Source organism: Cyanistes caeruleus, chromosome 7, assembly GCF_971803275.1.
Source record: "Cyanistes caeruleus chromosome 7, bCyaCae1.hap1.1, whole genome shotgun sequence".
Classification (NCBI taxonomy): domain Eukaryota; kingdom Metazoa; phylum Chordata; class Aves; order Passeriformes; family Paridae; genus Cyanistes; species Cyanistes caeruleus.
Window position 1 is genome coordinate 40,910,418 of NC_141707.1, and position 24,117 is coordinate 40,934,534.

General features: G+C 52.1%; 1 protein-coding gene across 3 annotated transcripts; it reads right to left on the reverse strand.

Moving 5' to 3' along the window:
* Positions 1-534: 534 nt before the first annotated feature.
* On the reverse strand, positions 535-22,284 carry ACVR1C (activin A receptor type 1C). Of its 3 annotated transcripts, XM_086896435.1 has the most exons (10): positions 14,180-14,275; positions 13,861-14,101; positions 13,425-13,655; positions 9,095-9,334; positions 7,658-7,888; positions 7,189-7,356; positions 6,313-6,469; positions 5,890-6,014; positions 5,648-5,778; positions 535-4,590 (listed from the first exon to the last, which is right to left on the reverse strand). In XM_086896435.1, exons 2-10 carry the CDS (start codon positions 13,862-13,864, stop codon positions 4,465-4,467), a joined length of 1,413 nt encoding a protein of 470 aa, XP_086752561.1. In that variant the 5' UTR covers positions 13,865-14,101; positions 14,180-14,275; the 3' UTR covers positions 535-4,464. The 3 variants fall into 3 exon arrangements, with proteins under 3 accessions (XP_086752561.1, XP_086752560.1, XP_086752559.1); XM_086896434.1 differs by lacking the exons at positions 13,861-14,101; positions 14,180-14,275 and adding an exon at positions 22,212-22,284; XM_086896433.1 differs by lacking the exons at positions 13,861-14,101; positions 14,180-14,275 and adding an exon at positions 22,212-22,284 and having other exon boundaries at positions 5,648-6,014.
* Positions 22,285-24,117: the final 1,833 nt, after the last annotated feature.

Consider the following 24,117-nt stretch of genomic DNA (forward strand, 5'->3'; position numbering starts at 1 on the left):
AGGATGTTCAGCCCTGGCTGCTGCTGCTGCTCCATCGGGAGCCCCACAGCCAGCACCGTGACAATGCCACCCCCCTGGACATGGGGGGACCACACAGACCCCGAGGAATTCCTATCATACAAAGGTCTTTTGAAGGAGAAAACAAACAAACAAACAAATCCCAAAAAACCACGGTATCCTTCCAAAGGCACTGAAGTTTCTTGGGTCACAGCATGGCAGATTTCATTTTGACATGCCCAAAGTTAAAACGAAGCCTGATTTAAATTCCCAGATTGTGGCTATGTCAGGGGAGTTCTCAAGCACGCACACTCGAGAGCTGAGGCGCTCAGGGGAGCTGGTCCCACCCAGATGTTCACCACTAAAAATCTCAACAGCTGGAACAGCACAACCAGGGGGTCTCGTATGAAAGGGGGCTCGGTGGGAGCTCACACTGCCGTGGGTGCAAGAGACACCAGTGAAGTTTCTACAGGCTCAGCCAGGCTCAAGCCTTCTCCCCTCTCACAATGAACAGAAGAACAGTTTCAGGCCACGGGAACAAAAGGGCAGAGTATGCTGAATTTATTAAAATTGACGCGTCTTCCCCAAATCTGCATACAAAATACAACAGCTAAATCATTATTTACATCCAGGCAGCTGCAATATCAAGCAATAACTTTAGCAATAGTTTTAAAAATAACTCTGCAGTGTACACAGATCAGCTATTTCACAACACGAGGGTTGAAGTTAGCGCTGCACTGCTATACTTAGTTCAGAAATATTACAGTGTTCCAGATAAAATACTAATGCTTCTTTTAAAAACAGACAACTCAGGAAGTGGTTTGTAAATTGACAAAGCATGACACGTTTTTCTTAGAGACTGAGAAGCACAGCAGGCTTAGACACGATGTCATGGCTACATTCAAAATACATCCGGTCCATTTATGCCAAAAATACATTCAGTGTAAATTACAATTTATTGCACATTTCTTATATTCTGTAGAAATATACTGTACCTCAATGCTTATTCCCTGTACATTCATAAGTATTGTTCTGCCCATCAGAGCAGAACATGGACAGGTTTCCCTAAAAGCCTCGGGGCTGTGGGGTCCCAGAGCCCGTGGGGATGGAACAGACACACAGCCACGGACAGAGGAGGGGACATGATTGCAGTGCTGCTGGGGCATCCAACTGCTGGCCCAGGGCTCCCCAGGGACACCCCAAGGACACCCCAAGGACACCCCAAGGACATCCTTGACCCCACTGACCCACAGCAGGGGGTTTGAACAGTAAAAACCCAAAAAAACGGGTTTGTGCCTCTCCAGCCATGTGCCTAAAGGAGGCAGCAGAGGCACCTGCTACAGCCAGAGCCCTGCCCTCGCCCCAGTGCCACCCCTGTCCCTGTCCCTGTCCCTGTCCCTGTCCCTGTCCCTGTCCCTGTCCCTGTCCCTGTCCCTGTCCCTGTCCCTGTCCTGTGCCACTGTCCCCAGGCAAAACCCAAACACCTCCTTCCCACGAGCCAGGGGGAGCTGGGGACAGCCTCAAGGCCACCCTTGGCACAGGAGCTCCTGGCAGAAGGGACTGGGAAGAACTTTCCCTGCCCAAAGCCCAGACCCATTGTAGGGACTGGGCACATTTCTAAACTCATTTATTTACAATTCCTGAATCTAGAACCAGCAAAGAAGTGACATAGCAACGACTAAAATATTGTAGGATTCTTCAGAGTGTCATGTGAGGGAATGAGCTTGATTAAGTGCAAATTATAAAAGTAGGGAAGAGCAGAGGAGATTATAGCCTGAATTTCTCAAGGAGTGTCTGGGGGCAGCAGTTCAAGTAACTCCAAAAAAATTAGGTGTTACAGGAAACATTAATTAACTTTCCCTTCCAGTGCATAATCCCTACATTAAACTTTAGATTGTTATTAGAAGCAAATTATAAAATATTGATAACTCCTCCCATTTAGAAGCATCAATTAAGAGAGGCTGAATGTGGTGGCAGGTTTTGAGCATCCTTGACCTTGCAAATTTTCATGAGCTTAAGAACTTGTGCTTTAAATGAAGATTATGAGGAACGTTGTAACCTCTGAGGAAACCTAAGCCTCCCTAGACTGCACAGAAGTGTCTTGGCATAATGTCTGTGCTTAAATTAGAACAGGACAAACCCACATGGAGGGGAAAGGCAACTAAAACAAGGGTTCTTTGGAGTTTTTCTAAAGGAGTGTAGAGTTTACAAACACTTCAGAGCTCAGTACAACATCAGCCCCTTGGCTCAGTTATGTCCAACTCTAGTCCATCAAAATGTACATTCACCTCTCAACAGCAAGAGAAAAGAAAACCAGTGCAAAAATACTGAGTTAGGTGAAAAGCCAGGGCAAACAGACCATAATGTCAGATGCCAAGAGATGTGTCCAGGGAAAAGGTTAAAGCACGTCCAGGGCTGCAGCTGTGACCTGTGTGAGGAGTAGCTGAGCCTGAGCATCCTCCACCCACTCTTCCCAGCCAGGCACCAAAAGGGTCTGGTTCAAATAACTGGGCTGGCCAACAATTTTCAGAGACTCCAGGGGGGAAACTGAAAACTGAAACTCTTTTCCCACTTAAAAAAGTAAAGCTTTGATTCTTCCTTTTTAAGATAAGGATTTTTTAAGGTAAGTATGTTCTTGTACATACTACAAGAACAGATTCTAGATCTTAGGTTTGCAAATTTTTTTTGATAGTCAAGTGAGCACCAAGCTTTGGATCATGCAGGTGCCAAGATTACCCCTCAAAAAGCCTTCAAAGTCACATCCCTGAGCTCCTCGGGGTAGCTTGTGCACTTGAAGCACAGAAGAACTGAATCACAGAACCCCAGAATGGTTTGGGTGGGAAGAGACCTTAAAGCCTGTCCCTTTTTACCTGCCTTGGGCAGGGACACCTTCCAGCTGTCCAGGTTGCTCCAGGTCCCATCCAGCCTGCCGTGGATCTCAGATATCTCGTGATGATATCTGAGAAACCACTCTGGAGGAACAGCTGCCAGGAGTTATGGAAGCTGTGTCTGCACAGCCCACAGAGCCTGCAGGAGTGACTGAGCCCTGGGCAAACGGGCACATTGCACCAGAGCCTGTCTCTGGGCAGGCAACAGCCACGAGCATCACAAAGTGCTGAGGGTGAGGAGGTCAGGATGAGGCCGGGGGTGACGGCACTGCTGACCACGCACTCGGGAAGGGTCAAACACGCTCTTCCCTGCAATGGCTCCAGCCAAGGGATTTGTCCCCAGAGACTGATCTGGGACACTGTGATCAGCCAACAGCTGCCTGCCATGGAGCCACAGGGGCCACATCAGATTTCTGCAAGGCTTTGTTATTCTGGAAACATCTTTGGGATTCATTTCCATGGGCCAGCAGAGTTTAGAAACATTTAAAAACCGTAAGACTACAAATGCATAATTTTGCCCATTAAAAATATTTCAATGTTATATTCAGTGGCCCAAAATTCATAAAATGCCAGAACATTGTTGAATTTTAACACAGAAACTCGCTTTGCTGATATTATTTTTTGTGATATTATGGAAACCTGGTCAGAAATGTTAATATTCATCACCAGCCTGGTGCTGTTACAGAATTCTGCAAGAAACCTCTGAACAGGCTGTATTGGCTTTTGTTAAATCTTCCCCCTAATACATCAAAAGGCACTAAAATAATTCTGCCAGTGATTGGAAAGGCATTGCTAAAAATAAATATTTTCCCAGTTTAGGTAGAATTTCTCCTGTTCCATCCCTTCACAGCTAACAGAAAAGTATTGCCTCTATTTTTTTTTCCTACCAACTGTTGAAATGAAAATTTGTCCCTTCACTGATCTGTTTGATGAAAAAAAAGACAGAGCAAAACATCTCAAACTTTAACCATGATATTGAATGTGAAATTGAGACTATAGAAATAAATGTTAATAAGGAACTGACTCAATGGTTTTGTTCACAGTGCACACACTTATTGGAATTTCCATTTTTTCTAATTGCTTGGTTAATTATAGTAATTCAAAAAGCATTTACTGACGACCCCTTTTCAAATCCCTGCAAGAAAAAAAAAAAAAAGGTAAAAGTCTGGGTTAATTTGGTCTTTTACTTGGTTTGAGGACAGAACATGAGGTTTCTCTCACAAACAGGCGTTAACCAACACCAGACACTTCCAGGACATTTGAGGCTGACAAGGATGAAAAGCACAACAGCAAAAGGAATTTTTACACTGTCACGACTCTTCAAGCTCCTTCCTGGGATTCACCGGTGTCTGATTTACACAAAAACCCAAAGCAAGTCACGGGCTCGCTGTGTCAAACCCGAGCTCCGAGTCCCGGCTGCCTCACGCCGGGGCCCAGTGCAACTCTCCGGGTCGGTGTTCCGCCCAGAGCACCGCGCTACGGAACCACATGAGCTGAGGTAGACAGAGACAGAAATACAATCACACGTGCAAAGATGGACAGCAGAACGCCTTCCCCTCTCGTCCCGCGGCCAGGCCTCTCAGCCTTTGGAGTCCTCCAGCACGCAGAGCTGTGAGATCGTCTTCTTGACGCGCAGCGCGGTGAGGCGTGCGGCACCGCTGGCACGCCAACACTCCCGCATCAGCCGGCCCAGAACCCGCAGAGCCTGTGGGCAACAGAACCGCTACCAGGGGACAGAACCACTACCAGGGAACAGAACCGCTACCAGGGGACAGAACCGCTACCAGGGGACAGAACTGGTACCAGGGAACAGAACCGCTACCAGGGGACAGAACCGCTACCAGGGGACAGAACCGCTACCAGGGGACAGAACTGGTACCAGGGAACAGAACCGCTACCAGGGGACAGAACCGCTACCAGGGGACAGAACCGCTACCAGGGGACAGAACCGCTACCAGGGGACAGAACCGGTACCAGGGGACAGAACTGGTACCAGGGAACAGAACCGCTACCAGGGAACAGAACTGCTACCAGGGGACAGAACTGGTACCAGGGAACAGAACCGCTACCAGGGGACAGAACCGCTACCAGGGGACAGAACCGCTACCAGGGGACAGAACTGGGTACCACAGCTCTGGGGACAGGAACAGAACCGGGTACCACAGCTCTGGGGACAGGAACAGAACCGGTACGAGGGGACAGGAACCGGTACCAGGGGACAGGAACAGAACCGGTACCGCAGTTCTGGGAACAGGAACAGAGCCAGTACCACAGCTCTGGAGACAGGAACAGGTACCAGGGCTCTGGGGAACAGAACCAGGTGCCATGGCTCTGGGGACAGGAATAGAGGGACAGGAACAGAACCAGGTACGACAGGACAGGGGACAGAAAAGGCACCAGGTACAAACAGGATCTGCAGGGGACAGACAGCAGCCAGGGTTACAGCCACCACCCCCTGCTTTCCAGTTTCAAAACAGGGAGATAAATTGCAGCTCTCTGAAATGGTGACACAACAGCAGCAGCATCAATTAAGACCTGCCTTGGACAGCACTGAGCACTTGGTGCACAGAGTTTTCTGTGTATTGATCTGAAGGACAACTAGACATCTGAAGCTTCTAAATTCAGGAGAAGCCAGGCGTTGAGTGCCCTATCTCTCACTGAAAAATTCTGTCTTAATTTAAACTTGAACATATAAATAACAAAATAAAGTAGAAAAAAAACTTACAAAATGAACATAGAATAAAGTAGAAAACTGCTTTTACCTCACAGCTTTGCCACTGGTTTGGAATACTTGGTCTGAGCTTCTGTTCACAGACAACCCTTCTCATATCTTCTATCGAAGGATCAGAAGGCACAAGGTCGTAGTAAGGCAACTGGTATTCCTCAGTGACTCCTGGGGAAGATTTATTGTGTAGGTGGCCATGGCAGGGGTGGAACAAGAAGAGCTTTAACGTCCCTTCCAACCCAAAGCGATCTGGGATGAGATGAGAATCCAAAGCCTCACCTCCAACGGAGCACCTCCGGGCTATCTCCCAGTACACCAGCCCCAGGGAGTAAATGTCTGCACGCTTGAAGGACTCAAAGATGTTCATGTTCATCGCGTCGTCCAGGATCTCCGGGGCCATGTACCTTCGGGGCACACAGGCTCAGTTTGCCGGGGCAGCTCCCACAAAAGGCCACAGCCGTGCTGCCACGTGCCAGGGCCCCTCGTGGTGCTGGCAGCTGTGCCCCGAGCACCAGGGTGACCAGGGTGAGCGGCACACGATGCCCCAGTGGGCAGAGAGCTCCATCCCACAGCAGGCTCTGCTATGGGTGATCACCCGCCCACCCCGCGGTGGCCGTCCCTGCCCGATGCCAGGGGCAGAGGGGACAGATGGGGGCACGGGCTGAGGAGCCATCCCCAGGGAGCCACCGCTGCCTCACCCACCTCCGGGTGCCCACCCGGGGGTTCTGGGGGATGTCGATGGTGTTGAGCACCGAGTCGTGCTTCACTGCCAGCCCCAGGTCAGCGATGGCGCAGGTCTCGTTCCTCTTCACCAGGATGTTCTTGGATTTCAGATCCCGGTGTGCGATCGCTGGCTTCCCTGTCCACAGCAAGAGAAACCGCCTCCAATTTTGATAACAACAGTGTGGATTTTAATATAATGAGCAAGGATGTAAAAATGGATTTATTCACTTTTGTTACTATACCCTGTAGAAATATTGAAGCTTATTTTGAACAGAGTAAAGCTCTGCTAAGTGTTGTCAACTTTGAAAGAAAACTTTAAGGGTATTTTTGTTTCAATATCTGTATTTCAGAAAAAAAATACAAAAAGAGAATCTGGGAGATCACCCTCCAAATTTATTTAGAAAATTACAGAATCACTGAATGGATTGGGTCAGAAAAACCCTCTAAGAACACCGAATCCCACCATTCCTCAGCACTGACAAGGCCACCACTAACCCATGGCCCCAAGTGCCACATCCACACAGCTCTTTAAGGGATGGTGACCCCACCACTGCCTGGGACAACCTGTGCCAAGGCTGGACAAACCTTTCCATGAAGAAATTTTTCCTAATTTTTCCTTCATTAGCTCTCATTCCCATTCAGCAGAGCTGCTTCTCCAGGCATTTCTTTAAAGGCAATGGGGTGGGAAGGGAACGTCCCTCTTCCCAGTCTGTACTGCATCACTCACATTCACACGGTTCCCCCTGGTGCTGACACTTTGAAAACACTTCACCATACCATATCACCCATAAATGATTTTGAGAACAATGAAGCTCCTTAAAATACTTGAAGGAGAAGTGGGAGGGAAGCACTTGCCTTGCGTGCCAACGATCTCCATGTGGAGGTGGGCCAGGCCACTGGCCACCGAGAGTGCCAGCCTGACCATGCCCTCCACTGTCACCGTGCCCCTGTTCAGGTAGTCAAACAGGGAGCCCTGCTCGTGGTACTCGGAGACGAGCCAGAGCTGAGTCCACGTCCCGTTATCTGGCCAGAGGAAGCAAGAGTAATGAAAATATTAGCTGGGAAAACCTTCCCCTTGTCGGGGAATGCAAACAAGTGTGCCAGCTGTGGCACCAGGAAGGAGCTCGGGGCACCGCAGCTCAGGGTGCTTTCAGATGGAGCGGGGGCTGAGACAGACACTCTGGAGTTAGTGAGTGTCATCACTGGGGCTGGGAGGAGTTCTAGCACCACAGAGTCCAATGTTACCCCAGCACTGCCAACGCCGCCGTGCAGGAGCAGAGAATTTTCCGGGTGGGAGAAGGTCGGTAAGAGGCGGGCAGCTCACCCTTGTTGTCGGCAGCAATGAAGCCCAGGATATTCTCGTGCCTCAGCATGACCGTCTGGTAAATCTCTGCCTCCCGGAACCAGGAGCGCTCGTCCCTGGAGGAGAAGATTTTCACAGCCACATCCTCCCCGCACCATTTCCCATGCCAGACTTCGCCAAATCGTCCTTTTCCCACAATCTCCTGCAGGACGATCGTCCTCGCGATGGTTCTCTGGACCAGCAGAGGCAGACCTGGTGAAAAAGAGAGACAGGTTCCTGTGAAATAGCTCAGCTGGGACCTTCAAACCCCAACACTGACCTCTCCCACTGAGCTGCACTCATGGCTTTGCTTTCCAAGACTACCAAGGGAAAATCGTCTCCCAGCCAATATCTCCTCAAATCAGAATTTTTGATGTTACTTCCCAGTGTTTGTACATAGAAAAAACTTTTTTAAACTCCAGTAAAAATTTTAAAATTTGGTCCAAACTACTCAATTTGATTTGATACAGACTGCAACTGTCCTGCAGTCAAGTAGTTGCTCTACTCCAGCTGAAATATTTGAAATTAAAATAAAATATTGTAGCAGCTCCACTGTGCTTTGCCAGCCACAAATCCTGCCTGGTTTGATTTGATTCTGTGTTTGTTGGGGACTTACAACAGGGAATTATTAATTTTTTTCTTTTTTATTTTTTTTTAATAACTGCAACCTTGATTTTGGCTGAAGTCAGAACAAATCACCCTGGTGCATGGGGCTCTGGCTCAGCTCAAGTCCAGCCCTGTTCCTGGCTCGAGGATGGCTGGGAACAGTTAAAAACTTCAGCATAAATAAAGCCAAAGTCTGCTCATTGGAGCTGTGAAAAGGCATTAGGGAAGAACAACAACTTAATCCTCAGAGGTATGCAGCTCATGGAAATAAATTAAATTTGGCACCATTTGTACATTTTTCATTTACAAATAAAAGCAAGCATAGTTTACATACCTTTCAAAAAAAGTTCTAGTTAGGGAAGCTGGGCTATACATCCCAGACATGCCACTGGTCAAATGAGCTGGAATTTGTGAATTTCCACCTCATTTTCAGGTTTCTTTGGTTTAACAAGTTCTCAGTAGCAATGGGGGTATCACAGTAGGCCAGAAATGGGAAAAATGTTAAAAAAATGAATGTTCTGCTCAAAACAAGGATTTGGAGGAACATTATTCTGCTCTGAAACACAAAACATTCCAGAAGCAGCATCCTGTCCTGCTCAGGTGAGTTTAGCACCTTTCAATATCAGGCAGCAGCACTGGGTTTCACACTTGATTCTGATTTCCGAGCTCCCATTTTTACAGCCTCCATTCCCAGAAGGAAGGGAATTTTTGCAGTTTGACAGAGGAAGAGCTCCCAAAGCCCCACCACGGCAGCGAGGGGTGGCCACGAGCAGCGGCACAAAGCCTGGGTGCCGGGCAGGGCACCCCACGTACCGGAGCCCGAGCCAGAGGTGGTCATGTCGTAGATGAGATCCTTCAGCGTCTTCCCGGAGCTGGCCAGGCTGGCCTCGCACAGGGGCTCCTCCACGTTGGGGGGCTTGGCCCCGCGGTGCCGCCGGCCCCGGGCCGTGCAGGCCCCCAGCAGGGCCAGCAGCACCAGGGCACACACTGGCACCGCCACCGGCACCGCCAACGCCGCCGAGCGCCGCGCCACTCTGCCAGGAGCCTCGGATGCTGCACGGGGACAAGGGACAGCGTGACACACGGGCCTGGGACAGGGCTGCACAGCAGTGACACCGCCACAGTCACAGGCACCACCAGGCCTTGGCAGGCTCCCAGGAGCACAGGCTGGCTTAAAGGAATAAAGCAGGGATTTATTAAAAGCCCTTCCAAGGATGCACCGTGGGCAGTACAAGAGCCCGGCCAAGGCTACACCCAAGATGGATCCCAGGTCAGGAATTTTCACACTTTTATAAGTTTTGGTCCATTTCCACACTGGGGTTAATTGTGCAATTACAGCTTCAGGTGATGCAGTCTCATCCTCCCAGTTTGCTCTCCTCAATTTGCTTTTTTTACACTTTTTGGGCCTGAAGTTGGAACGGTGTCCTTGGTTCTGGGGCTGGAAAAGGACCATCAGGGGAACTTGCTAACACTTTATATGAAGCTCAGAGTTATGTACCATTAGTAAAAATCTGGAAAATATGAAAGCTAAAACTTAAGGCATCAACTAGGTTGGAAGAGACCTTTAAGAGCACTGAGTCCCACCCAGCCCTGGACACCTCAACCAGCCCAACCATGTCCTGGCCAGGAGACAGAACAGACAGAACAGACCAGGTTTCTGTAAGTGATGGAGCCTTTCCCCACACAGCTTTTGTGCAGAAAGCTTGGTCTCAGGTCAGCATTCTGATCACCACCCAAGGAGCTCTGTATCAAGAAGCTCTAGGAAGACTCTGCTAAGGGATTCACTGGCACATGAACACACACATGATACCTTTATTCTCAATGCTCAGAATCATGAGTACAAACAGGATCTCAGGGCAGCAGAAGATGTAAAAATCACAAACTCCACACCATGCCAGGTCACTCCTTCCCTTCAGGGAGATGCTGGGCCACATGCGCACCATAACCTGAGTTTGAGAGTGACCAAAGTGATGTGGGGTCTCAAAAGCATCAGGAAATGAGCTCAGCACCCACTGCTACCTTCCTCCAGTCAATACCACATGTCTGTTCACCAGCACAACTCCAAGCCTCCTGAACACAAAGCTGGAACATTTCGTTCACAGGGTTTTCCTTTAATGACTTCAAGAGGCTACTCCAGGAGTGACCTGGGAGGTTTGTAAGAGGATTTATGAGCATGATTCCTCCTTGGAACTGCTGCTTGTTAACTGGCATGCCAGGATCTCCTAAACATTTCTCATCCTGTTTCTACAGGGCTGAAACCCCTGTTTCCCTGAGACAGGGATGGAGTACAGTACGGAGAGATCCCCTATCCCAGGAGCTCCAGTGCCTCACTGAACCTGCCCTGCCACCCCAGGCTGGGCAGGGGACCCTGTGCAGGGCAGGGCTGGCTCTGGGCAGGGACAGGGACAGGGCAGGTTGGGCAGGGACAGGGACTGGGCAGGGACAGGCTCTGGGCAGGGACATACAATATAAACCTTTGCTAATTACAGTCAGAGTCCCACGATGGTTTGGGTTGCCAGGGACCTTAAAACTCAGCTGTTTCCCAGCCTCTGCCACGGGCAGGGACATTTCCATCAGTGCAGGCTGCTCCCAGCCCCGTGCAGCCTTTGAGCCAGAGCAGCTCAGCTCCACGGAGAAGAGCTGAAGGGTGGGTTCCTGTCCCAGAAGGACACAAAGGTCCTGCCTCAGCGAGCAGGGATGGGCACCATGCTGGACCTTCTCAGGGTTTCTCCTCCTCCAGGAGAGTCACTGCTGCCTAAAGGGAAGTTTTTCATGCTCACATGCTCCACTTTTAAACTAGAATTTGCTTAATGGGGATAGACAGCTCAGCAGGTAAGTGTGTAGATGCATAATACATATACACACATCAAGAAATAGATATATACACACACAAAGGGAGATATAGGGTTATATATATATTATATAGATAGATATATAAGGGATTGATAGAGAAAATAGAACTAGAGAGACATTGGAACAGAGAGACAGAGATAGGTACAGTTAGATAAAGATAGATGATACAGACATTCCATATGCAGGTGTCTGTCCCAAGTGCCACTTGTCAGGTGTCTGAGACAAGGGACTGACCCCGGAGCTGTCCCCACGCCACTTCCTGACAACATGAACAGCGTGAGGAGGGGAAAAGGCCAGCACAGAAACCACACTGGCACTGCCACAGTTCCAGCTGACACGAGTTCCCCCAAACCTTTAGAGCAAAGGGAAAGAATTCAGTCTGGTTTTTTGGGTACTGAAATATGAAACTAGAGGTTTTGCAAGTCCCAGTTCAAGTGCTGGAACAGCAGATTGCCTCTGCTGCTCCTCTAGAAATAGCAGCTTTCTTCCCAGCTTGGAAAAACCACCATGGCACTTTATTTCTAGAGCATGACCACAATTAGCGTGTCCCTTCTGTGGCCAACTGAAAGAAAAACAACGTCCTAGGGTCACTTTATGATGCTTGTATCCCCAGTCATCTGTGGGGATACAAACATCACATGAATTATCCTCAGCACCAATTAAATAATCCTTATTGCTGCCCCACGGGCCAGGTGAGGTTGGGTACCAGGGTTCACCAGGAGGTGACAGTGCCCAGGGCTCCCACAGCTGCTCCCCCATCGTCTGCCCAGCAACAGCCTTTCGAGTTCTATTAAGAACTACATGATGGCATCTTCAATTCAAGTTATAATTTTAAATTGTGTATTCATTTGCATCTTTTTTACCTGTAACATATCTCGCTGCTGTAAGTATATAATAGAGTATTATCTGATAAAATAGTATATTTTACACCTTTTTTTAAGAAAAGCCTGGAATAAGAACATATCTTGGAAAGAAGAATAACAAAAATGAAAATTATGCTAAGAAGAGTATAAATATTTATTTTTAGAGAGCAGCAAATCAACTTCATTACACAACTTTGAGCCTGGCAGACTCTCACACTGCACCAGCTGGGTAATGCACGTGGTTCCTGGGAGTGCCAACCCTTTTCCTCCCTCTCATCAGGACCAGGAATCTCACAGCTTCTCACCCCTGCTGAGCCACACTCGGTGACCTTGATGTGACACCGCTGTGACACCGCTGTGACACCGCTGTGACACTGCTGTGACACCGCTGTGACACCGATGTGACACTGATGTGACACTGATGTGACACCGCTGTGACACCGATGTGACTCTGATGTGACCCTGACGTGACCCTGATGTGACACCAATGTGACACCGCTGTGACACCGCTGTGACACCGCTGTGACTCTGATGTGACCTTGATGTGACACCGCTGTGACACCAATGTGACATCGCTGTGACACCGATGTGACACCGATGTGACCCCGATGTGACACCGCTGTGACACTGCTGTGACACCGCTGTGACACCGATGTGACTCTGATGTGACACCGCTGTGACACCGATGTGACACCGATGTGACACTGATGTGACACCGCTGTGACACCGATGTGACACCGCTGTGACACCGATGTGACACCGATGTGACACTGCTGTGACACCGATGTGACACCGATGTGACACCGCTGTGACACCGATGTGACTCTGATGTGACACCGCTGTGACACCGATGTGACACCGATGTGACACCGCTGTGACACCGCTGTGACACCGCTGTGACTCTGATGTGACACCGCTGTGACACCGATGTGACCCCGATGTGACACCGATGTGACTCTGATGTGACACCGATGTGACACCGATGTGACACCGCTGTGACACCGCTGTGACACCGCTGTGACTCTGATGTGACACTGCTGTGACACCGCTGTGACACCGATGTGACACCAATGTGACACCGATGTGACACCATGGCCCAGCTGCCTCACAGGCTGCTCACATCAACCACGGCACCCAAGGCTCAGGCTGCTGAAACCGCACCAGCCAAAGAGTCCCTGGCAGTGCCCTGGGGTCTGCCACCGATCCTGCCCCCAGGAACCCCCTGCTCCAAGGACATCGACACCAGCCTCTGGGGTGCCTTCAGAAACACAAGAAATTCCCTCTGCTGCAAACACAGCTGCAGCTGATATTTTGGTGTGTGGACAAGCTGGGACAAAAGCAGCTATGTGCTGCAGGCAGCCTGTGAAGGCCCCAGGACGGGCTCCCACCGCCGGGCCCCCGCCCGGGGTCTGGTCCCCGGCACTCACCGAGGGGCAGGCGGAGGGTGATGTTGTTGCAGAAATCGGTGTAGCAGCACTCGGTCTTGGTGACGTTCTTGGAGCTGTGGCAGAAGACCTGGGCATTCAGCTCGGGCAGGGAGACACAGGACTTGACCACCTCCTCACGCCCGTTGGTCAGCATCACCGAGGCCCAGCAGGCGCCCTCCGTCTGGCACGTGAAGTTGGTGTGTTCACACAGCTGGCACACGCACTGCAGGCCTGGGGAACGGGGAATAAATGGCCTTGGGAACCAGGCCCTGGCACATGAAATTGGTGTGTTCACACAGCTGGCACACGCACTGCAGGCCTGGGGAACAGGGAATAAATGGCTGTGGGGACCTGGCCCTGGGGACTAGGCCGTGGGGCCAAGCCCTGGTACAGCAGAGCCCTGAGGTGGCTGCAGGAGGCCGGCCCCAACACTCACACATGACAAGGTCTTAAATCTTGGTCCCGGGGGATTTTATAGGTGGCAGCAGTCTCTTGTGGTGGACTGGGCATCACAAAAAGCGGTTCTGAAAGCTGCTGCTGTCTCCCAAAGGCACAGCACCCACTGCCCGTGGCAGTCCCTGCCCTCAGCAGCAGCAGCCCGGCTGTGCCAGGGCTGGATGTGAGAGCCACCAGACACAGCACCCCCGGACAGACACGGACAGAACAACAGACTCCTCCTGCCCTTGTCTCCACACGGACAGAATGACAGACTCCTCCTGTCCCCTTGTCTCCACACGGACAGAACGACAGACTGCTCCTGCCCTTGTCTCCACACGGGCAGAATGACAGACTCCTCCTGTCCCCTTGTCTCCACACGGACAGAACGACAGACTCCTCCTGTCTCCTGAGATGAGGAACCTTTTCCAGACAACCCTTCCCGGGTCAGCTCCAGCTCTGCAAGACTGGGGCCTGCTCAGGACAATAATTCTTGCCATAAATCTTTGTTTCTTTTGGAATCGGGGAGAGCGGCTTTCTTTTATTTAAGGATAAGAGAGAGTTGAAAAGGAAAACATGGGTTAGTGGTGGGCTTGTGAGTGCTGGGGGTACAGCTGGGCTCGATGATCTTGGAGGGATTTTCCAGCCTAAACCATTCCATGATTCTGCAGTCTCAGAGTCCCTGGAGGAGCGCAGAAGTCCTGACTGATGTCAGCACAAATCTGATTTCTGTTTCTGTGACAGTCTTCACTTCCCTTACAACAATCTCCATCCTGTGCCACCCTTCTCAAGCAGCAGCTGGTGGTGTTTATCTCCAGCTCCACCCCAGACCTCCCTGGCACGGTGTGTCCGTGTTTGTCCGGGGTGAGGGAGCACCAGGAGCTGCTGCCTCGGCTCTCCCTCGGCACAGGAGCAAGCGCCATCCTTCACACACAGCACAACAGGCAAATCTCTCCTTAAAGACATTACCCTGCTCCTAGAACTGCTGCCAGGAGCAAGACTCATCAGACCCAAATAAATCAGAGATCTAGCGGAAGGAACACAGGCACATCATCACCAAAACTGCAAAATAAAAGCATTATTGAGGAAATGAGTCGAAGATTGTGGCAAGTGTCTTCGGGGCTTTAGACACGTCATTATGGTGTTTTTCTCCCTTTCTCACAGTCTAAAAATAAAATAGAAAATTATCTTTATTGCATCATCTGCATGGATAACTGACAGATTTATCCATACTCTGCACTTGCACATCACTTGAGAGCAGAGCTGACCAAAACTGTCCCTGCACATCACGAGCAGCTCCAGGGGCCCCATCTGAGGATGGCTGAGGAGCTCTGTACCCTCCCCCTGACCACTGACACAGCCACTGCCACAATGACAGCGCCACCAGGTCCTGCCCTGACACAGGGGGAAATGGAAACGGCAAATGTACGGCAGCTTCTGTAGCTGAATCTGTTCACAGACAAGATCAGAGCTGGAGTTTTGGGAAAGACAACTTTCCTCACAGAAGACCTTCACAGACCACTTTTAAATATAATTCTACAAAAGCAGAAGCCTCAGGTTCCTCAGAAAACTGCCTGTGCTGCTGGCTGACTCCTCATGTAGAAAAATGGATAGAAATCACAAACCAGATACGAATTCCTGGCCCCGTTTTCAAGAGCATTTGTGTGTGCCCAGAAGCCTTTGTCAGAGCAGGAAGATGGCTGAATACAAGCACAAAAATCCAGGTTTCTTGCACCTGTGCTACTTCAGCTGCCTCAGCCCTTGTGGAATCAGGGGGGGAGCCTGGGCTGTTTTGAACATGCCTTAGGAAGATCCAGGCTTTTCTCACTCCCATCCCACTGAGCAGGGGAGGTGACAAACCCAGTGTCACATCCTCGCTGTGCCTCCCACGAAGCCCTCACAGACACCTGTGCAACCACTCCTGCTCCTGTGTCCCATCCCTGCTGACACCCTCAGGGACACAGCTGTCACCAGAATTTGTGCTGTATCTGTTCTGCTCCATCAGGAAAGCCCCAGTGCTGCTCCCGGTTTTTCACAACAGCTCCTTCCCTTGGAGAGAATTGTCCGTGTCAGTTCCATAACCAGTGCACCTACAGCCACTGGCAATGTACCCCCAGTTTCACATCACACATCTGGATCATTTCTGCTCTCAATTGCCTCCACTGCTGTCCCAGAGGAGCCAGGAAGGCATTTCCCTCAGCTTACAGACCAGAGGGCTTACAGCACCGTGATGGAAGAGCTTCCTCTCCCTATCCAAGGCAGCAGCTCCTCTGAACTGTTTCCCCTCCCACAGAGCCATTTTACATCATGAGAGAAGAGGAAGAATTTGCAACTATTGACTGAAATTCTGCAGTCCTTACATGCAGCAAGAAATGTTTCCTCCCTCCCCAAACCCACTCCTGAATCCTGGCAATGCCACTGGTGATTCACTGTCTCAGGGCAAAAGTCAGGATTCCCACACCCTGGAAACCAAGGAATGGAATAAGGTGAGTGTCAAAGAGTTAAAGGATCAAAGAGGCAGGAGTAAAATGCACTCACAAACTTTCAAAATAAGGCACTTTTTAATCTGGTAATGAACTCAACTCCTTTATTTACTCAAGTACAACAATTCCATTAAAATGTTCCATCCTCTGGTTGAGAAATCAGGAGAAAGTGAACAACTGGAACACGGCTGCAGAGAGTATGCCAGGCACCCAAACCTGGCCACCCAGGGTGCCAGCTCCCTGGGCATGGAACTGTGCAGCACCCACTGCCAATGTGCCCTGACCCTGCCCAGGGCCCAGCGGGACCACAGACAGCACAGGGGACAGGACAGGGCAGGACAGCACAGGGGACAGGACAGGGCAGGACAGGACAGCACAGGGGACAGGACAGCACAGGGGACAGGACAGCACAGGGGACAGGACAGGGCAGGACAGGACAGCACAGGGGACAGGACAGGACAGGACAGCACAGGGGACAGGACAGGGCAGGACAGGACAGCACAGGGGACAGGACAGGGCAGGACAGGACAGCACAGGGGACAGGACAGGACAGGACAGCACAGGGGACAGGACAGGGCAGGACAGCACAGGGGACAGAACAGGGCAGGACAGGACAGGACAGGGGACAGAACAGGGCAGGACAGGACAGGACAGCACAGGGGACAGGACAGGACAGGACAGCACAGGGGACAGGACAGGGCAGGACAGGACAGCACAGGGGACAGGACAGGACAGCACAGGGGACAGGACAGGACAGGACAGGACAGCACAGGGGACAGGACAGGGCAGGACAGGACAGGGGACAGAACAGGGCAGGACAGGACAGGACAGCACAGGGGACAGGACAGGACAGGACAGGACAGCACAGGGGACAGGACAGGACAGGACAGCACAGGGGACAGGACAGGGTAGGACAGGACAGGGGACAGGACAGGGGGACAGGACAGGGGACAGGACAGGGGACAGGACAGGGTAGGACAGGACAGGGGACAGGACAGGACAGGGGACAGGACAGGGGACAGGACAGGGCAGGACAGGACAGCACAGGGGACAGGACAGGGCAGGACAGGACAGGGGACAGGACAGGTCAGGACAGGACAGGGGATGGCACAGCACAGGACAGGGGACAGGACAGGACAGCACAGGGGACAGGACAGGGCAGGACAGGGGACGGCACAGCACAGGACAGGGGACAGGACAGGACACCACAGGACACCACAGGACACCACACCCCACAGGCTCCCTGCAGCAGGGACAGACACACACAGGGACAGAGGGTCCCCTCCCGAGGGCAGCTAGCACTCTCAGGACCCAGCCAGCAACAGCAGAAAGCAGAACCAGGCGAGGGGGAGATGCACACACTGGCACAAAGGAAAGCAGCTTTTGCATTCAGAGACCCCAGGAGCAGATGTTTCCTGGGGTGGGCATTTTTAAGACATTCGTGGTTTTCAAGGAGATTTTTCCTGCTGTTATTGCAATAGGAGCTGGGACTACACACCAGATTCTTGGATGAGTCCCACCATGAATCAAGGACAGGATGACTTGGTCTTCAGAGAAGAAAATCTGCCTGACTTACCTAAGAAGTGACATTTCCTGGCTTTCAGTTCTCAGTGAACTGCCAGGAAACACACAGGACAGGCAGACGTGCCGTGCACTGAGCTTACAGAGCAGGAGGAACAGAGCCAGCACCTGATTCCCAACAAACCAGCACAGAAGATTTCTGTGTGCTTCCACCCCTTCGCCAGCAAGTGTCAGCATCAAGTACATGAATCACAAGATAACTGAGGAACAAGTGTGATACTACACGGGAACAAGAGATGGAAGAACTGGAGTTTAAACACCAGCTTCATGGAGACAATGAATAATTTAAACACACTGATAGACAGTGCAACTTCAGAAGATAAATGGAAGGAATTGAACACTTAACACAAGCCCGCTGATACCACAGGGCTAACAGAACTGAACTAAAATCTCTGGGGGACCAAAGCCCAGACCTGCCCTCTCTTGTGAACCACACAAGGTTTGACATTTCAGCACAGACTTTTTACTACACAGATAACAGAGCATTAATATTCCACTAAGTCACAACCCATCACTGCTCACCATAGTTATCAGTAGAACATTTCAAAATTAAATTGGAAAGCAAAGTTCTAAGGGGCCTGGGGGGAGGAACTGCTGAATATCCAGAACGTTTCCATCTTTGATCGTTCTGTACCGTCATTGTCTACTGTGCCCTTCTAGATACACTTCCATTTCATTTCCAAAGAACAGGTCTGGGGCTCCCATGGCTGTGGGCTCCCCACACTGCCTGGATCCCCTGCCTCAGGCACAGACCCCAGTGCCAGGCACAGCTGCCCCTGGGCCACCTCCAGCCCTGGGGATGTTCCCACACCACAGGACACATTCCTGGACCTCACTGACTGGACTCAGAAGGGTCCCAGGTGACAAAACTTGCACTGGGGGACAAAGGGGCTCAAAGCAGATCCTAAAAATTACTGGTTTTTGACTGGCTGTTTTCCATTTTCCTGCCCCTTGCTGGTGATGGAGCCAGGACAAAAACCAGAGAAGGTACCGGCAAAGCTGCCGTAGGGTGGGTGTGGGTCTGGCACAGCCCCTGGTTCTCCAAGGGCACAATTGCTGGGAACTGGCCATGGCAGAGAAACTCTGCTGCCACCAGAGTGATCTTCCCCTGAGCCAGCCTGTTCTCTGGCAGCAGCTGGGGTCTGAGGCAGAGAGAAGCTCAGCATGCGAGGCCGTGGCACAGGAGCGTGGGCTGAGCGCTCTGGGAAGGGAAGCAGTAAATGGGTAACAGGGGCTGCTGAAGGCAGGACTGACTTCAGAGCATTGCAAAACAATTTCATCACGCAACCACACAATTGTTTGGGTTGGAAATGCCCTCTGAGACCGAGTCCAACTGCTCCTCCATCTCTGCCGAGGCCACTACTAACCCAAGCCCCCATGTGCCATATCCACACGGCTGTCAGAGCCCTCCGGGGTGGGGACTCCATCACTGTCCCGTGCTGAGGGACCAGAGGACAGTAACATCACACAGAACAGCCTCAGCTGTGCCTGGGCAAGGACCAGCTCACTCTCATCCCCACTGGGAACAGAGGGCTGTGCATCCCTGGGGAGCACAGGACAACTCCACAGCTCGTGGTGAGAGCACAAGCAGGAGACACCAGGAGAAGATGCAGCCCTGTTCTGCCATGTGGGGTCAGATGCTGTCACCCACCTCAGAAAGGCACAGGAGAAGTAGGAAGAGTTTCAGGACAGTGAGCAAGGGATAGATTAAGAATCTGGGCTGTCATGCCAAAGGCAGCTCTGGAGAGGTGTGAAGGCTCTATGAAGACATGAGAGCACACTTAGAAGATGAATGGGGTGGGGTACTCAGCAGCTCACACTCACTCAGGAGCTCTGGGCAGCCCAGGTGTCAGTGGCAGCACACTGACACGAGCAGGAGAAGCTCTCCTTGCCCTCAGGCAGCCCCAGTGCCCGTGCAAGTGCCACTGCTTGGAAGAGCTCAGGTGCAGCCACAAGCACAGCCAGTGCCCCCTGGGCATCTGGACACCCCCAGAACTGCAGCAGCTCTCCAGGCTGCAGCTTGCAGCCAGCCCTGGACCCAGTGCTGAGTGCATCCCATCCTCCCTGCCCGCGGTGGCACGGCAGGGACGGGCCCAGCCCCGCGGAAGTGACACTGCTGGCCCTGAGAAATTCATTCTCTTGTGACACATTTCTTCAGAAGGCAAAACCAGAATTTGGAACAATGACAGATCTTAAAAAAACCAAACCTGCTTTTTGGACTATCATTAAAAATATGGAAAAGTTCCCCCTCTGAAGAGGGCTCTGAAAGAAAACAGTTGGAGTAAAATCCCTCATATAAATATACTGTAAAAAGGGCTGACACCAAACAGGACAAACACTAGAAAGTTGTAGAAAAGAGAGGAAAAGTATTTGTTCTAGAATTGAGGAAAATATCTTTGAATGAGAGACATCACAGAGCTCCAGAGTTTTGAATTCTTAAATAAACATCTGGGGAGTGATATATATATATATATATATACACATATATATAATAAATATATATATAGTCATAATATGTATATATATAGAGTCATTTTGGAAGGAGGGTACTGGATGCTCAAAATCCCCATTCCAGGAAAGCTCAGCAGCCAAGGCAAAACCAGAGGCAGGAGCTGAGTCCAGGCATTGAAATTAATACTAACAGGACAGGAAAGGGCTACAAGACCCAGGGAAATGACATTTGTTGGAATAAGCTGCCAAAGGACATTTTTAGGTTCGAACAGGCGAGGTACCCTTGGGAAGGTTGTGCTTTACGGGGCATGAGTGACACAGCAGAGCGCTGTGAGTGCAGGGATTTTGTGTAACACAGGACCTGCACAGAGCTGAGGAGGAACCTGCTGGTCCCAGTCCTGAGGGGCTGAGGGCAGGCTCAGCACAGGTACAAACTCCATGGGGAGGCAGCTGAGATAAGCCAGCACTGACCCACTGCCACTCTGGAGCTGCTTGCATAAGAGAGTCCCCAGCACTGAAAGCTCCTAAAGTCACATCTGAGCAGTTTGACCAGGAATTTTCCACACAGACAGTCACACAGACTGTCCCCTCTGTCACCACACGTCTGCCTGTCGGGTCTGTGCACACCCTCTGGAACAGGGTGAGGACAAGAGGACCCTGCCCTGCACCTTTGGGGAGCAAAGCAATGCAAGACTTTAATACCCAAATGGAAGGCAATGCGGTTCCTCAGCGCTCTGGATGCTCTCCAGAGGGAAGTGGTGACGGCCACTGGCAATGCTCCGCTTTAACTCGGGCACACCGGGAAAACAAGGGCTGCCCTGTCTCGGGGGCTCACTCCCAAACCCGGATAACAACGCTAGAGGAACAGGAAGAGCTCTTGCGGAGCAGGTTTTACACCCTGTGGAGATGCCAGAGGTTACCCCATGTGCAGCACCACACAGAGGTACTTCACAGCCCGCAGCCCAGCTTTGCCCGAAAGCAGGGGTTCCGTGGCTGCTGGATGGGTTCTGTGGGTGCCTGGGGGCACGGTCCTGGGGCTGGGACCGGGGCTGGGACCGGGGCTGGGACCGGGACCGGGGCTGGAACCGGGACCGGGGCTGGGACCGGGGCTGGGACCGGGACCGGGGCTGGGACCGGGGCTGGGACCGGGACCGGGGCTGGGACCGGGACTGAGACCGGGGCTGGGACCGGGGCTGGGACCGGGGCTGGGGCTGGGACCTCCCCCTCTGCGAGGTCCCAGTGAGCATCGCACAGAGAAACTGCTCGGGTCAAAACAGGGAGAGAAGGGTAAAATCCAGTAAAGCAAATAGAAAAACTAGAAAATATTCTGTGCTGCGCTGCCTTGCTTACCGCTGGTTTGCAGAGCGCGGGTTTAGGTTTTAAAGAGACGATTGAGGGGAGGAAGAGTCTCCCAGCGCCTGCCCGATGGGGCACGGGCACGGCACGGCACCGGGACAGGTCCTCTCACCGGGACCGATGTCGCTCCGTCCGAGCATCCGTCCCCGAGCCGGAGCCCCGGGGATGGCGTGGGAAGCTCCGGGGATCAGGGATTCCTGCCCGGGGCCGCTCCGGTAAATCCCCGCTGACACAGTTCTCGGTCCCCGCCGCCGTGATTAAAGCGCCGAGAGCCCGAACCCCCCGAGCGGCGGCGGCGGCACGGCGGGGATGGAGGAGCGGGGTTCCAGCGCAGCGCCCCGAGCACCGCCCGCCCCGGCTCCCCGAGCTGCTCCCGGGGCTCCCCGAGCTGCTCCCGGGGCTCCCGGTGCTGCTCCCGGTGCTCCCGGTGCCGCTCCCGGTGCTCCCGGTGCTGCTCCCGGTGCTCCCGGTGCCGCCGTACCTGCACACAGGGACACGGCAGCGCCCAGCAGCGGCAGCGCCGCCCGCAGCGCCGAGCCGGGCTCGCCCCGCATGGTCCCGGTGCCGCTCCCCCGCCGGTGCCGGTGCCGGTGCCGGTGCCGCTCCCGGTGCCTCTCCCCGGGGCCGGTGCCTCTCCCCGGGGCCGGTGACCTCTCCCGGGCCGGTGCCGCTCCCCGGCCCCGCCGGCCGCGGCTTTAGCGGCTTTAGCGGGGAGGGGCCCGGCCCGGCCCCGCCCGGACCCCCGCCCCGCTCTGCCCCCGCTCCGCCGGGCCGGGAGCCGGGGCAGCCCCGGGCGCTGGGAGCGGGGAGCGGCCGGCGAGGGGAGCGCCGAGCCCCCGGGACCCGGGGAGAGCCCCCGGGACCCGGGGAGAGCCCCCGGCCCGGCCCCGAGCAGCCCTCGGGGCTCCTGCCCGCAGAGATGCGCTGAACCAGCCTGGGACAAGGACGGCTTCTCATCCCGGGGGCTTTGCCAAATCCCCATCAGCGCCTTTTGGCGCTGCCCCGGGACTTCTCCATCGGCTGCACCAATCACCCTTGGACAGCAACACACTGAGCCGTTTGCAGCGTTTCTGCAATGTGCTGAATGCGATTAAACTAAAAGAGATTTCGATTAGAAGTGAGGAAGGAGAGCATTGGCACAGGGTGCCCGGAGAAGCTGTGGCTGCTCCATCCCTGGAAGTGCTCCAGGACAGGCTGGCCGGGGCTTGGAGCGACCTGGGACACTGGGAAGTGTCCCTGCCCATGGCAGGGGGGTGGCACTGAACGAGATTTAAGGTCTCTGTCAACCTGAACTATTCCAGGATTCTGTGATTACACCTTCACAAGCAAAAATCATCCAACTAAATTCTTTTTGCAAGAAAACAGATTGCCCTCCACCGTGGTACAGACACAGCAGAGATGAAGCCCAAGTAGTCTGGGATCAAGTGGCTGTTAAACAGCACCAAAAAAAAGCTGCTCTTGTACTTCTTTCTTTTTTAAATTGTCAAACAGATCCCGAGAAGACACTCAGGACTTCCATGCCACACCATCCTCTATTAATTGTGGTGGGAATCTCAACATCTTAGTCCAACATGACTCTGTCACAGCAATCCCCGTGGGTTAATGTTCTATTGCACTGGAACACAGCACAGCAGAATATTGCACACCTCATGCTTGGGAGATACTGCAGAGGGCTTAGAAAATACCTGCCAGGATCTAATTAAACATATGAAGGTTTGAGTGTCAGAGCAATAAAACAATAAAGGAAAAATTGCTGCTGTTTCCTTTCTGAAAGCCTGGAGCCAGTGACTGCTCCCTGCCCACACTCCCCACGTCCCTGCACCTGCCCAGCCATCCATGACTTGCCAGGTACCTGTTAAGCCACATTTTACCTTCCTGGAGATCCCAGCTGGCTCTGGGAACGCCAGGAGAGAACACTGGATCCTCAGCAGCAGCCAGGCACTGACCAGACCAACGCAGCGCTGGTCCTGGCAGAGCCGTGTTTGCTTCCATTCCTTCTGAGCCTTACAAACAATTCACTTTATTTGCTCAAAGCTACTAGAAAACATGAATAACAAACAAAATAAACAATAAACAAAAGTAAAACATAAACTCATTCAGACTCATTTTAGGTTCACAGCATGGAACTATTCTGCTTTTCCATGTTAAAGAAGACATCAAAGTAGGAATTGTGTAATTAGTTTTTCTTCAGTTTAAGAAAAGGAATGTATAAAACATGCTTGCTCACACTTTGCAGAAGTGATGAAAGAGCATTTCCTGAACTTGTAAAGAAGGAGAATCAAAGCTTTTAGAAAACAAAAGCTGTATATACTCAGGGACTCTGAAGGTTTAGGTCCTGGTTATCACTGAGCCTTCACCCACTGCCTGATCTTCCTCAGGCCTTTGGC

What these genes read in the sequence shown, in the direction of transcription:
- ACVR1C (XM_086896433.1), bottom strand. Translation starts at nt 22,284, where the DNA reads ATGCGGGGCGAGCCCGGCTCGGCGCTGCGGGCGGCGCTGCCGCTGCTG. An exon ending in CACCTCTGGCTCGGGCTCCG is followed by an intron (nt 7,889 to 9,094) that starts GTACGTGGGGTG and finishes CTTTTTCACCAG; the next exon opens with GTCTGCCTCTGCTGGTCCAG. An exon ending in GGAGATCGTTGGCACGCAAG is followed by an intron (nt 6,470 to 7,188) that starts GCAAGTGCTTCC and finishes TGCTGTGGACAG; the next exon opens with GGAAGCCAGCGATCGCACAC.